The sequence below is a fragment of the Cicer arietinum genome, chromosome 5, assembly GCF_000331145.2.
Source record: "Cicer arietinum cultivar CDC Frontier isolate Library 1 chromosome 5, Cicar.CDCFrontier_v2.0, whole genome shotgun sequence".
NCBI lineage: Eukaryota > Viridiplantae > Streptophyta > Magnoliopsida > Fabales > Fabaceae > Cicer > Cicer arietinum.
Window position 1 is genome coordinate 73,471,959 of NC_021164.2, and position 14,893 is coordinate 73,486,851.

General features: G+C 31.6%; 3 protein-coding genes across 4 annotated transcripts in view; 1 reads left to right on the forward strand and 2 right to left on the reverse strand.

Moving 5' to 3' along the window:
• Positions 1–2,100, forward strand: part of LOC101510162 (cytochrome P450 711A1-like) — a 7,272-nt gene extending 5,172 nt beyond the window's left edge. The window contains exon 6 of the mRNA XM_004501405.4: positions 1–2,100. Within this exon, the coding sequence (XP_004501462.1) occupies positions 1–166 (166 nt within the window). The 3' untranslated portion in view covers positions 167–2,100.
• Positions 390–3,182, reverse strand: LOC101509628 (protein IQ-DOMAIN 6). Of its 2 annotated transcripts, none has more exons than XM_004501404.4 (5): positions 2,953–3,182; positions 2,630–2,875; positions 1,872–2,099; positions 1,665–1,778; positions 390–1,326 (listed from the first exon to the last, which is right to left on the reverse strand). In XM_004501404.4, the coding sequence occupies exons 1-5, from the start codon at positions 3,016–3,018 to the stop codon at positions 646–648; spliced, it is 1,335 nt and encodes a 444-aa protein (XP_004501461.1). In that variant the 5' UTR covers positions 3,019–3,182; the 3' UTR covers positions 390–645. The 2 variants fall into 2 exon arrangements, with proteins under 2 accessions (XP_004501461.1, XP_004501460.1); XM_004501403.4 differs by having other exon boundaries at positions 390–1,329.
• Positions 3,183–5,300: 2,118 nt separating this feature from the next.
• LOC101509088 (mitochondrial carrier protein CoAc1) lies at positions 5,301–9,432 on the reverse strand. Its single transcript, XM_004501402.4, has 7 exons — positions 8,831–9,432; positions 7,941–8,026; positions 7,649–7,856; positions 6,716–6,857; positions 6,091–6,275; positions 5,864–5,992; positions 5,301–5,700 (listed from the first exon to the last, which is right to left on the reverse strand). The coding sequence occupies exons 1-7, from the start codon at positions 9,008–9,010 to the stop codon at positions 5,599–5,601; spliced, it is 1,032 nt and encodes a 343-aa protein (XP_004501459.1). The 5' UTR covers positions 9,011–9,432; the 3' UTR covers positions 5,301–5,598.
• Between the last annotated feature and the right edge of the window lie 5,461 nt (positions 9,433–14,893).

The window sequence follows — 14,893 nt, forward strand, 5'->3', positions numbered from 1 at the left end:
TTCCCTACAAGAGCTCAAGCTTTCTCTGATTCATTTATACAGGAAATACTTGTTTAGGCATTCTCCTAATATGGAAAACCCTTTGGAATTAGAATATGGCATAGTCCTCAACTTCAAGCACGGTGTCAAACTCAGTGTCATAAAAAGAACAATCAAGAACTGCTAAATAAACCGTTAAGATTGTACTTATACTCGTCAAAGGATGAATTATAAACTAATACTAGAAATAAGTATGATTAGATATGTAAGAATGAAAAATCATGTTATATAACAATTGATGCAAGTTTTTGAAAGAGAAACTATTATGATTTTCTAGCTTTTAAATATTAGTCACTCTTCCTACAAAAAAAACAGATGAAAATTTAAAAAAGTCAGATTCAAAAATAATGTTGACAAAATAGGGTTTTCCCATAAATTGACAAATTCATCCAGTTAAACTCTCCAGATTGAGTATTATCAATTCCCACAAATGAACAATTTTACAAATGGAGACCCCCTAACAAGTAATATCCAAGGACATAAACTACTTCTAGTTCTAATTCAAGATTAAAATACAATGACCAACAAGATGTTGAACTTCTTGGAAAACCAAATACAGAGATGTTGAGCATCCATGGAGCTGGCTGCTATGATTTCTCCTGTCTCTCACCGTGGCCTCACCGAACTCTTGTCCAAGTGAGTTGGTAGGTGAAGTGGCCTAGAAAAGTTGAGTGAATGATCAGAAGCAGCAATGCTTTTAGAATCTCCATTAGAAAAAACTGCAGCCCTCTTCATAAATTGAAATTCATCCATTGATTGTTGCCTTTGAGCTCGGTTATACATTTGATTTCCCGTTTTCAACTTTGCCTTGGTTGACTGAGTCAGATTCATGTAACTTGGCCTAGTGTAGTTACTACTATCCTCAGTCCTTTCACAAGTGTTCACTGATATTGGTGTTGTGGATGTACAAATAGAAGATGATGCAGAACTCTCATCATACCGAAACTCGGAACTTGGACTCGAGGACGAACGAGTAGCTTGTCCAATGTGTGGAGGAGGTTTAGCAGAAATCCTGGTTGTGACGTTATTCTTCTTGATTTTGACTGAGCACGGTTTTGAATTAGAGCTTACAATGGATTCCACAAATTTCTTTGGAGGTGGTGGGGGGGTTTTATCTAAGCTTTCAGCGTGAGATTGTTGTTCCATCAACCTAGTCTCCCAAGGCTTGGCTGCCATCCATCTTTCCAACCAACTCCATCCCCCATTAGCTTTGTTCATCTCGTGATTCTTGAGAGACGAAAACGAGGCATTTGTTCGCAAATTAGTGCTTGAGGTTGGCCTGCATTGCTGCTGCAATTCTCAAAGATAGTTAATATATTTCTTTGCAGAAAGGAAATAAGAAAAAGAAAATGGTTGATACAGTTGATGCTTTCCACTTTGTTAGAAAATAATCAACAATTTAGTTTCTAAAATTGTAGGGCAATGTCAACTTGATCCATGAAACAAAAAATTCTCAATTACATTAGTCTTTGTGAGACAATTTCTGAGACTAAATTGATTGATCTAAAAGGACTAATCTGATAAAAAGAAAAATCAAAGACAATTTTAAAATAATGATAATTTCAAGGACTAATTGACAGTACCTTACTCAGGACTAAATAGTGAACAATTACATAGTTAGTTACCTTCTGTGCAAGAGAGTATGCAATTGCCCTCTCTCTTTTGAAAGCTCCTTCTTGCCTCATTTGTAATTTTGATTTAACATCTTCCAATGTTCCTATGCTATCACACCACCCTTCCTGCAAATTCACAAAAAAGTATCTTAGATACACACCACCTAACTAATACTAAAACTTGAAAAAGTTTGAACTGATGATTTATATGAAATATACCTCTGCTTCCTTCAAAAGTTCAAGCTTGCTGCGCCGCTCATTGAGCATGTTCTGTACGGCTTGTCCTTCCATAGACATCCTCACACGACGAGCTCTTACTCGAGCTTGAACACGAACTAAGGCCTGCATGCATCTCAATGTCACTGCAGCTTGCTTCCTCACTTGTCTACCCCGGACAAGAGCTTGGATCCTCACCACTGCCTTCAAAGCCCTCAAAGCCCTTCGTGCCTGCCCTCACAACACTAATTACATTAAATACACTAACAATGACATCACGGCATTTAAAGTTTCTAACAAATAATTCTTAGTATTAATGTTGTTGAATGTATAATAACATTAACTATTAGAAGAACTAGTCATGCTTCTCCCGTGATGTGATGTGACCAAGTCTGTAATGAGCAAGTACAGATTTGGAAATATATATTGCATTATTGTACTTGGTTTAGCTACCCTTCATTTAGACGGGTCTATTCATCACATAAGCAATAAAATATATAAAAATCCCAATTTCCAAATCCAAAGTAACAACAACATTATATGGGTATGTAGATGTTGATTTTGCTAGATTTTGAAAAACATAATATTGAATTATCATCATGGAAGAACAACAACATAAATTAAATAACTAAGTGGTTAATATACTTCTGTGAATAGTTCAAAAGAATCCAAATTTAAATTTCGGCGGAAACAATCATTGACCAGAAAAAAGAATACAAATTTAGAAAGAAAAGATTAAGTTGAAGACTGAAAAAGGTTACCAAGAAAGCGCGGAAAGTAGTTTGAATTCGAATAGCAGCCCATTCTTGCCTAACAAGTCTAAAATCCTTAGGTTGAGCTCTAACGACGGTTGCTACTGCGGCGGTGAAAGCTTCTGCTGCGGTTGGAGATTCAGAGCATTCAGAAACTGCTTTATGGTGGTTTCCTTTCAAACCTTTCCATGAACCATTATCTCCTGATGAACTTCTCCATAACCTCCACTTCTTACTCTTACCTCCTTCCTTCCCCTTCAAACATAAACCAAACAAACTCAACAAAAAAATAATAAAAAAACAAACTTTATTATGCAATGTTAGTAACTTACATGTTCATCCTTGTCAGGTTTCTTGAATCCGATTAGTGCTTTGACCCATTTTCCAGAGGCACCCATGAGTGTATAGAGAGAATGTGACGATAATTCTTCTGATAGTGTGTTGGAATTGAATGAAGTGTGATAATAAAGTGAGAGAAGTTTGAGTTAGAGAGAGAGAGAGAGAGAGAAGAAGAAGGGTTAGTGGGTTTGTGGTTGTGTAGTTGGCGTTTGGAGATTTGAAATTCAAAAGAACGTGCAACGGACAAAAGGAAGAAAGAAGTTGGTGGTCCCACAAGTGGTTGGTTGCATTGGAACACAGCCACATCACGTTCTACGATGTTTCAAATTTTGAGTTTGTAACTGTGTTGTGTGTATCGTGAGGTGGGGTCCACGATCTTAAGAGTAGTAATAATCAATTAAAAAATAAAAAAGTGTATAAAAAGGCACGAAGCGTTTGGGGTGCAGAGGCAGTACCTGGAAAAAGCGATAGGTACTATACTGTGAAGGAAAAAGAGAGGGAAAAATAAAATAGAATCTTTGTTGTGTCTCACAAACACAAAGGCAGTAGTGGAGTCGAGTTAAGATCTGCCGCTCTCAACCGGTATTCCAGCATCCCCATATTTTACAATCAATCCAATTTTAATATCAACTACCGTCCATTCACTTCTAATTTAATTTTTTCTGAACTAATAACTATTGATAATATTAGATTAAATGAATTTGAATATCAAAACTTTGTAATTTTGAGTGAATTTGCCATGATATTTATCATCGACCATTTTTTATATTTTCCATAACTTTTAAGGTTAAACATAACAGAGTGAATTCCATGCTTATAAAAGAGGGTTGCACATTAGAACTCTCCTTCATAGCATCTCTAATGGTAATATTTTAAGAGACAAATTGTACAATATTTTAAGAAAATAGTGTGTATTTATTCTATGAACATTTTAATTAATATTTTTTTTTTAATTTTTATATTTGTGTATTATTATAATATCTAGTTATTAAAGTTGACTAAATTAAGAATTTTGGTGATATTAAATTTAATATTATTTATTTAATTTTAACTTTAATAATAACTAAATTATTTTCATAATTAAAATTATATAAAAAAATTCATTTCTAAATAAACTCAACAAATAAAATTTAAAAATTTGGTGAAATTTATTTATAAATGACGGTCATTAATTATTAGAGATTTAATTTGACAATATCAAAACGTATTAATTTTTAAAAATATCGTAGAAATCCAATTCAACTATGATACCAGCCCACACATTATAATTCAACTATGAAGACAAAAAAAGAACAATGTAGTTTATTCTCTTCTAAAAAATTATCTTTTTTCTTTCTTTCCTTTTTTAATTATTTCATCTCATTTTAGTTTGGTAACCAAACAAAGGAAGTAGCCTATCGGAAATTAATGAGAGTAGATTGTCCTTTGTTCAGTAGTGTTTCACAACACATTGCAATAATTAAAGGAGGCATGGTTGGTTTTTGGTATATTTTGTCTTTCTTCATTGGTTTTGAGAAGCATTCTCGTGGATACTGCACGGAGCAGCGACAACTTCAACAAATAAAGTAATAATAAATTAAATAAAATCAGAAAAATGTACAATTTGGCTCCTGCTTTTTTTATCGTATAGTTCGAAGCTAGAAGGGATTTAGAATTCAAAATAAGTGACTGACCAGCCAGTACATATTTTTATCCTATCTGTATTTTCGAGAATAGCAAAGCATTCATGTCCGCAACTGCAAGGCTGTGCACTGTTCTTATTATAAGAATCCAATGACAATGCAACCAAACATCATTTATTATTATTATTATTTTATTATATAATAATATATAAAGTAAGGTGTTTGATTGGCTGCATGAAACTATTTTGAAATTGAATTTGAGAAGGTGAAGAAGTATCAAGGCAATGGCCACATTCATAAAACAAACAAAACAAGAGTGGTCAACAATTCATTCCGCGGATCAATAGTCAAACAAAAGATATTAGTGAGAGGGAAAAGGAAAATGAAAAATTAGAGACAGATAGTCAATGACACAACGTGCAAGGATACTCATTTCGTGTTTTCAATTGTTAATGTATCCCAAACACCAACTAGCCATTGGCTAGCCTTATGTCTTGCAGGCTTGTACTTTGTCAACCTTAATTATAAAATAAGAATTAAATAAATACCATTACTATATAATCAAATAAGGTTGGTGATTCTCTCGACTCGTATGTGAAGTGTAAAATTCAAGTATTATTGGTCAAACCAAAACTCGATATTAGGTTTTTAAAGTTGATCTAAAAGCTTATGTTTTCAAGGTGCAATGACAATTCTAAACACACTAACACAACTTGCAGTAACAAAATTCTAAATGCAGAAAGAAACGTTTAGCAGCTTTTCATGGAGATGAAATGCATTGCATCCAGTGTCTGACAATCTACAAGTTTACAGTTATAAGAATAAGTAGCAATGTGAGGGAACTCTCCAGATGATATCACAATCAAACTTGAGTATTGATTAATCTAATAATAAGGGTTCTCCTAAAACAATAATGTTTACAAGTCATATGCAGTGATATTCTTCTATAGGAGAAATCCCAGTAAAAATGAAGTCAGTCATAGTAAATTCTCGCCATCAAGAGTGAGCACAGAAAAATTATCCTGATGAAACTGATTGGGACCTTTGTTGGGGAGGTACGCCTAACCAAGCCTTCATCATGTCATAAGTGGTGAAACTAATTGCGGCTGAAGGAACAATCTGGGGAACAGCATGAAGTGTTAATAACAGAACTAGAAAGAGTAATTTCGGCTCAATTTGATCCACTTATGAAGGGTAAAACAAATAGAAGCACCCAAAACGCGAAAATGTTATCTAAAACGAAGCTAACATAAAGCTGGATATATGATAAGGTGAGCATTACCCTTATGTAGTTTATGCTTACGCCTGCAAACAACTGCCTCCAACCTTGATTTTGAACAATCTTCCTAAGTCCATCAAATGTATTTCTGTATCTGGCATCTCCATGATCTGCCTTTTGCAAGCTCCCAACCTGCACAAAGCAAAGATGAGCAAAACAACATCCAAAGGGTACATTGAACTTCGGAAAAATATTAAATAGCTGAGGATAATAAATTTGTGCTTACGCACCTGCATTTGTCTCTTAACAACGTCCAAAGGGTACGTTAAAGTCTGCCCAAACAATCCAGCAAGTGCTCCACAAGAAAGGCGCATCAAAATGGACTTCTGATGTTCTTCAGGAACATGCATCTTCAACTTCTCATACGTATAGAACTTTAAACCGGCATATGGAAGAATTCCAGTAAGGGTTGGACCTAAGGAAATAAAAAAGTGAATTTACAGTGAATGTACTGAAACTTTTGGATGTGGTAGTAAAATGCAAGATATGATAGCTGAGACAAGCTATAAGGAAACATTTGTACCAACAAGAATTTCAACATAATTCTCCAACAAGAACCAGCTGTGATTGTTGTTGAGATATGCACTGATTTAGTTTATTACTATTCATATATGCTCTTCCTTGTATATATTAGTTCTTTTTATGTATATAATTATGATTATGATTTTATCAGGATTTTTATAGGTTTTGATTTAGTTCAGTTTTATTCCCTTAATTAAGAAATTCTCCTTATATAGTTTTGATTATAAATAACATCAAGCTGAGAGATAATCTCTCAAGCTATTCAACACCAAAACCTGATCCTCAAGTATTGCCATGCATAAAGGTTGAATTGGTAGATTATGAAACACATACCTACACCCCTATAAAGTCCACGAACTCCAGCTTCCTTATAAGCGCTTGTAAGTACACCTTTAATCCCATTATGTACAGGACCTACAGATTGAGAATGAACTCCTTTAATACCATCTTTGATATATCCTTTTGTGTCAACCACCTATAAAATTGTAAACAGCAGAAACAAGAATTATAATGAGATTCAAAATTGGATGCAATTCTTCCCTAAAAAAATATCCCCCTCACCACCAAAGCATATAAATGGAACATGGCTGATGGTATAGGTTCACCTCATACAATGAAAAATGATAAGGAAAAATAGTTCATGAGTTGAAGTCCATGCGGACAAAGTTGCTTGAAAATAAACATGACATAGTTACCCAAAGAGATTACAAATTAAACAGAACAAATAATGAATTATTCGCATATTATGTGTGTGTGAACCAATTTCTTTTAAGCTAATCTAACTATCATGTTGTTTCATAGTCTTTCTGATTAAGGTGCTGAAGCATTCAATGACATTAATCTTTTCACACCCCTTCTTTTGAAATTGGTAGACTTAATAATGTATATAATCTATCTTTAACATTCATTTGAATTAATTATGATTAAATAACAGACAAAAATAGCTGAAGGGAAAATAAGATAATATCGTTACTATAGAGGATATAGGTATAGGAGTAACAAACTCTCTGATACTCTCCTTTCAACACACTCTCCTATTGGTTAAAACTCAAACAAGTCCCACTATTTTGGAGTAGGTCCAACTAAATGGTGTGGATCCCTCATAAATATGGTGAGACTCGTGAATTTCACTCGATGTAAGAGTCTATTGAATAAAAAGTATGTTGCTACTTGCTAGTATTTGCTATATAGGATATATGTATGGATTAGATAGAGGTTCCAACAAGTCTATTTCAAAGGTTGAATATGCTTAGAGAAAATCCGTACCTGATAAGCAAGTTTGGTACGAGCAAGATCTAAGGGGTATGTACATAAAACTGAAGTTCCCCCTGCTGCTGAGCCAGCTAAAAGATCAATAGAAGGACCTGTTCCTAACATGGGATAATTATTCAGGATCCAACTTTTATACCGCTCATATGTCATAAAATGCAAAGCTGCATAAGGAACAATCCGGACAACACTAGCCCCATTTCCCCTGAAACCACCACATAAGTATAGGTTAATATCACATGCATTGTAAACCAAACAGAAAAATCATATCATGTAATTTGGGTCTTACTTATATAATCCTCGGAAGCCTTCATGCTTTATCAACTTATTCATAGATTGGTACACACCAAGAGTATGAAATCCTCCCGTCCTTGTCTGTAAAACAAAATAAAAATAAAAAACCCAATGAAGGTTGGAGAGAAACATACAACAACAATAATAACAACAATCAAGTCGTATCTGAGTTATCTCACTATTTAGGCCTTAAAGAGGAACATACACCCATTTAAAAATAGTCTTGGAGTAAATAAGGTACAAAGAAAGAACCACCACCATTGATTATGTATTATACACATCAGACAATAAAGAACAAATAAACCTAAAAAGACAAAGTTTTCAGTTAATTTTTTACTTCTGAAAAAGGCTCTAGTGGAGGGTTGAAACAGGACAGGAGGTAATAAGCTCTGAAAGCCACTTAATGAGTGGGAAGTTACTCGTGTTGTCGAGCGAATTGCAAAAAATCACTATTTTTTCAAATTCCACTATGCAATGATGGTATAGTATTTATATTTGACAACATTTTGCACTGAATAACATATTGTGGTACAATAGCAATTTGCTCAAATTTCGCTATGGTATTTGACAACACTAGAAGTTACAAGGATTGCGAAATCAAGAATCAAACAAAGAGCCATACAAATGAAGGAACATAAACTAATTGACACTCCAAGCAAGTCTAATACATAATAGAACCATAGCATCACATCATATATCCTCTCTCCCTTACTATATGTTCCTGGGAGATTCTATCTACCAAAGTTGAATTCCGTCGAAGAATTATATGATACATTTTCTAGCACAAGTAACTCATAGATATTAACGGTAAATAATATTACAGAAGACTAATAATCTTATAATCTTACAGAAGACTAATATTACAGAAAGAAAAATGTGATGTACCTGCCAAAGTATCTTGACCCGTTCAAGGGGTGCAACAGAAGTCTTAGAAAGCGCACCAGCAAAACCACCAGCAATAAGCTCCTTAACATAAACAGGAACACCATCGAAACAAGATTCATCCCTCTGAATAGAAGCATTTTTCACATAACGAGCCAACGTAGAACCTTGAGAAGAATCCATTGTTCGAAAACAGAAACCCTACGAATTTGATTGAACCTATTTATCCACTCTGAAGCTGTGAAAACTCCTTATCCCATCTACTTCTTGAGAAACAGAATGGGGTAGGTAATAGCAATGGTATATGAAAATCGAAATATGAAGGTGAATCGGCTATGTTTACAAGCCAATTCCTTTCAGAAGCAATTAGATTCATCAACAAAACAAAAGGGCTTATTTGAATCGCAACAATAATCGGTTATATACACCGAAGGAAAAGGCTTTTTTATGATCAGCAGCAAGTTGAAGATTGATATGAAGGGTCGCATAAAAATAAGATCTAGAAGAGAACGGGCATGAATGAGAGAATTGGGGGAAGATCATACCCGTTCTTCTCCTTTGGTTTAGGTTTTATTGTTACGATTAGTGCATTCTTATTCTGTTTTCATTTAACTTTTCAAAAATGGCGTATATTTCGTGAAAGTCTGACGTGGAAGCCGTGACTAGGAACGATGTACCTGTTTCTTCGCTTTCGGTAGTATCTCACATGTTACGTAATTAGTCCACATCGTATTCAACCCAAAAAGCCTACATTTCGTCATTAAACTAGCGCCTTCGTGATTCTCCACGTCATTAATCTTTAAACTAGCGACTTCTTATATTAAAAAGAAAAAATATTTAGTACAATTATTTGTGTGCTCTATATTTTAGCAATAGAGACTTATTTTTAGTCTATTCACAAAAACCGTGAGATTTAGTTTAATTTTTAAGAAAAATAAAAATAAAATTGGGACAAATCAAATTAGTTTATATATGAATTTCTCACTTAATTAAAAACAGATAATTTAGACAGACTTTGAGTTTTAGCGGGGAGGGCGAGATGACAAGGGATTCGGCCAAAGGCATTTATCATCTCATCGGAGAAGCAGTCCTAATCTATAAAGGGGAATCTCAATTATATCTAAAAATTGATATAAATTGTGTACTAAAACTAAAATACATTTACTCAGTCCGTTATTTACATGGCAGTTGTTTGAATGTTAAAAAAAATGAATAATTTATTGAACAATAAATTATTTTAAAAAAATTTACATAAATAAAATTGTTTCTTTTTAATTATTGACAATCATCAAATTGACCTTTTTTATGATTATTAAGACTTAATTATCATTCTCTACGGTGATTTGTAATAAGACTAAATTGTCCATATTTTTTTAGAGATTAAATGTTGTTTTTATTTTCTTCAAAGACCATGAAGTTTTGTTATGATCATTTACAAAAAGATATAGAACTCAGGTTAATCTTTGAGAAATAAAAAAAGAAACATAATTTTAATTCGTTGCCAACAAAAACTGAGACATTTTGTGCTGGCCTATAATCTATAGTTCGACCGTCTTTATAATTGATTATAAGAACTTTAACAACAACAAAAAAAGGTGATTCCAAGAACTATTAAGCTTGTGATATTATTTTGTTGGAGATATTGTAGCAAACTAGTATGTTAGATTCTCAACAAAATAAGAAAATCTCATATTAGAATACGAAGGCGATATAACCTCCTACCATACAGTATTGTTATAGTTTGGATTGTGATATTATAAATACCACTAATAACATTAAAACAATAATTTATTTATTTAATAATAAAAAACTACAGTTGTTTTATAATTAATAGAATCAGATATTATTTATTGAATTTTGTTATCAAACATTTAACATTAATTTCTATTTACAATTTTTTTCTTTATTTTTTTTTAAGATTATGTTATTGTTATAACAATAAGAATACTATAAATTAATCTAACAATAAGTGTCATTTTAGAAAAAAAAAAATTATCTCAAAAATGAAACTTTAATTATTATTTTTTTTCTATACTACCATTTAATGATTACATAACTTTTAAAATATTATTATATTTTATAATATTAATAATAAAAAATCTATTAATAATTAAAATGAATGGTTTGATAATTTTTTTTTAATCATTATATTTTTTTATGTATAAAACATTTAAATGATCCTAATTGTAAGACGGAGAGAGCACTGCACTCTTATAATTTATTTTTTGATTATATCTCATACTCACACCACCCTTTTCCCTAGAAAGTTTTTAATATAACTGTTTTTTCTTACAGCTTTAATATCAAGTGTTGTGAATGATTATATATATTTTTTTACAAGCGAATGATTAATATATCTCTACTCTAATGGTTCTCTAGAAAAATAAATATGAAATATGACAATAAGAAATATATATGAATATGAGTTGAATCTACACGTTTCATAGTGGGTGTACTAATTCCACATAGCATTGCTACTTGTTCATGTTACAAGAGAAGAGATTATTATTGAAGACAAACGTTGTTTTCTCTTCCTTAACACCTCGACACGCATTAATACATTCCTTCAAACATCCACAGAGAATAACAATCATTTCGCTGCATTAAATTCTCTGCATAAACCAGAACACACCAAATCTACTTTCTTATATATTTTATCCACGTGCAGAAAATTTGTTGTAGCATCTTTGTTCATTCACGATGACAAAAATAACCGCATCAATTCATGCATACACTAACAAACAAACACGATAAAAAAAAATAAAATTAACTATTATTGATTTTGTCTTCTTGTCTTTGTGATGCACACACTGCATCGGAATCAGTAAAAGAATTCTGTCTAGAAACTGACATAGACATTGAACTATAACTTTTAGGATGATAAGCTGAAATTTTCTTCCCTTTACCTTCAAAAATAACAGGATCTTCGTCATCGTCAGGAACACATTTTTCTCCTAATATAATCGTTTTCATCCAAACAGAGTCATCTGTTTTTGCCTTCCCTTTAAGTTTATCTTCCTTTATTTGATCCCAATTTTTTGCCAATGATAAACTCCTTGGCATTTTAAGATTCATACTAAAAGAAGATCTTCTTTCTGAAGTTACCCTTTTCATATTATTGCAAGAAATTGATTCTTTTGGTAGCAACATTGAAGGTGGAAGAGGTAATTCCTTAATCACCGCTTCATTGTTCTCTGTTTCTGTTTTATCTTTTTGTTCTGTTTTTTCATTTTCATGCTCTGACGATATTGATTCTCCTGTAGCTAATGTGTTTGATGGTGGACTAGATGAATTTAAATCTGTATCTACATTTAATGGATCAATTTGTGGTGGATCTGGTTCCGATTTTCTTCGAAATCCAACGCTGCATATAGCTGTGATTATTGCAATGGTAGCAGCAAAACCTGCTGCAAGGAATGAGAAATAAAGAAGGGGGTGTACTAATGAAATATTATCAAGAGGGAGTTTTCTTCCCATGACAAAACAAAATGTGTGATGTCGTTTAGCAGTACTATGTTTGTTTGAGGATGTTGGAATATTTGGATGAAGTGTGAGGACTGAGAGGGTTTCCTCTACGTGCAAAGTCCTAAAGGCAAGACAGAAGTGGGAGAAGAAATAGCAATATTTTGGTTTCTTTGGTTTGGAGGAAAGAATCCGAAACTGATTGCTTTAATTTAGGAGATGTTGGATGGGATAAAACATGTCTTCCCAATTTTGGTAAATAACATCCATTTATTAGTATTGGAAATGCTCAAAATAGTAATGTCAAATTTTTATCAGGTTATGAGAATAAGCTCCACATAAATTTTTATCAAAGGATAATCTAACATTAAAGAATGTTGGCGCAATTGATAATTTAATGTGTATGAGTGGATGTAACTATGAGGGTAATGTAAATCACTTATTTTTTGAATGTCCATTCTTTAATCAGGTGTGATTAATGATTTTTTATTGGTTTGATATTAGTGGTGCTTTACCAAATACAGTGCTTGATCAAGCTATTCAATTTGTTGGTTTGGTTTGTTGTGGTAGAGTAAAATGAAATAAGATTTATTGTGTTTGTTTGACTGTGATTTAATCTAGTAGGAAAAATAGAAATTATAGTGTTTCGTGAATATGATGCAAATATTATTTCAGTTATTAAAGATGTAAAACAATTAATTTAATTTTGATTTACGTGTAATTAAAAGATTTTAATTATGACTTCAACCAATTGTATTTATAACCATTGATTTGTATAAATTGTTGATACTCTTGAATGCTAGAGAGTTTTATGTAAGGAGTATTTGTTTACTCCCTCTATAGCATTTCTTATGCGTGATAATATAAAGTTTAATTATTAAAAAAATAACTGTTTGCTTGCATTATTTGACAATGGTGTTATAAAAGGCTTCATTAAGCTTGCAGCATGGAACATGGTTGTCTCTGCTCCATCAGTCAAAGAAGTTATAATGAAGATGGAGGTGTACTTTCACGTAGCCATTTTACAATTAGCATTTAAATTTGTGAGTGGTTTTTTAAATATTAATGGTAGATTGGTTTGCTAGGGTCAAGAGTAGAATATTATTTCTTTCATTTATCAAAAAACTAATCGAGCAACTATGTTTGTAGATGGAATATTACAATTTCACATAACATTGTAATGTGACAATTTTGTGGACATTAAATACGTGGAATCCTAGCAACTATGAAGAGAGATACATGTAAAAGAATTTATAGGTCATATATATACAATTTTAATGTGAGAGGCTGCATTCCTACATTTTTTTACATGATTATTAGACATCCTAGTTAATTTTGTATGATTTTTTTTTTCTTTCATTCAAAATTACAATCTTTCTCATCATGATCATTTATGATGACTCAAGAGTCAAGTCACTAAAGTAAATACTTTAGATTTAAAAAAATGTTTACTCAATTTATAAGGCATAAGATTTTGAGTCATTTATTAATGATTCAATCTAAATTTTATGTTTTTCACAATTTAAAAGATATATATTTAAATAATTTTGGTAAACAACTAAAAATTAATTTTTACTATATATTTCAAAAATCATAAATAATTTTTAAATTATATTTTATATGTGGTATATACGTGTAATAATAAATATTTAATTTATTTTTATAAAATTAATACTCGTTCTATTTCTATTTATGAACAAAATATTTGTATTTGATTTAAAATTTAAACAAATAGATAATGAGAAAATTAACTTTTATATTTGGATGAGAACATTACTAACTTACTGTCTAACATTGATTGAATAAGCAATTTTGTCCATAAAATTGTAACAATCGGTAAAAATTGATATTAAATTGCCTATTTACTATTTACCCCCTCACATTAAACTAACTACCCCTTTGGACGGTAAATGCCTTACATTAATTAATCTTTCTTTTCTTTGTGGAGCAAACCTTTAAAATGTGTTAGGTTTTCTTAGACTTGGATCTATCAACTGGTTTTCCTCCATTCCAACAATGCACGGTTTCTATTTTAAGAGATTATTCATTTGTATAGATGGGATGAGACTATATTAAGTCCAACTTTGGTAATAAAAAACTCAAAATTGGAGGAGTCAATTTTGATAAATTGAGAGGTTTAAATAGACTTTTAAAAATGAAATTTACTTTTTATACAAATTTTATATTAGGTGAAAAAGTGAATATTTTTTTTTTTTAAGAAAACAATAGTCTTTTGTTTAAATTGGTAATAACTATACAGATTGAGGATAATACAATTCAAAGTTGTTAAAATCGAAAAAGATAAATTTACGAACAAACTCTCAACACCATTTAATAGCATAAAACAACATAATGCATATAATTGTGACAAAGTCTACAAATATGACAAGATTGAAGTGTCCGAAATATACATGTTTTCGAATCTGTAAAATTAAAAACACCAAATTTATTTATTTAATTTGTATATACACTTGATCGAATTAAATCTATCAATCTGAACTAAAAGAACATCGTAACAATATAGAAGATCAAACGCCACACCGAAACGAGAAATCAAATGTTATATAAAAATGGAAAAATTACATACATATATATATATATATA

Excerpts from the sequence above, each read along its gene's own strand:
- LOC101509628 (XM_004501403.4), bottom strand. The coding sequence starts at position 3,018 with ATGGGTGCCTCTGGAAAATGGGTCAAAGCACTAATCGGATTCAAGAAA. Across the intron at positions 2,876-2,952 it reads AACCTGACAAGGATGAACAT|GGGAAGGAAGGAGGTAAGAG; the intron begins GTAAGTTACTAA and ends TTATGTTTGAAG. Across the intron at positions 2,100-2,629 it reads CTACTTTCCGCGCTTTCTTG|GCACGAAGGGCTTTGAGGGC; the intron begins GTAACCTTTTTC and ends TTGTGAGGGCAG.
- LOC101509088 (XM_004501402.4), bottom strand. The coding sequence starts at position 9,010 with ATGGATTCTTCTCAAGGTTCTACGTTGGCTCGTTATGTGAAAAATGCT. Across the intron at positions 6,858-7,648 it reads GTACCAAACTTGCTTATCAG|GTGGTTGACACAAAAGGATA; the intron begins GTACGGATTTTC and ends ACAATTTTATAG. Across the intron at positions 5,993-6,090 it reads TTGTTAAGAGACAAATGCAG|GTTGGGAGCTTGCAAAAGGC; the intron begins GTGCGTAAGCAC and ends TGCTTTGTGCAG.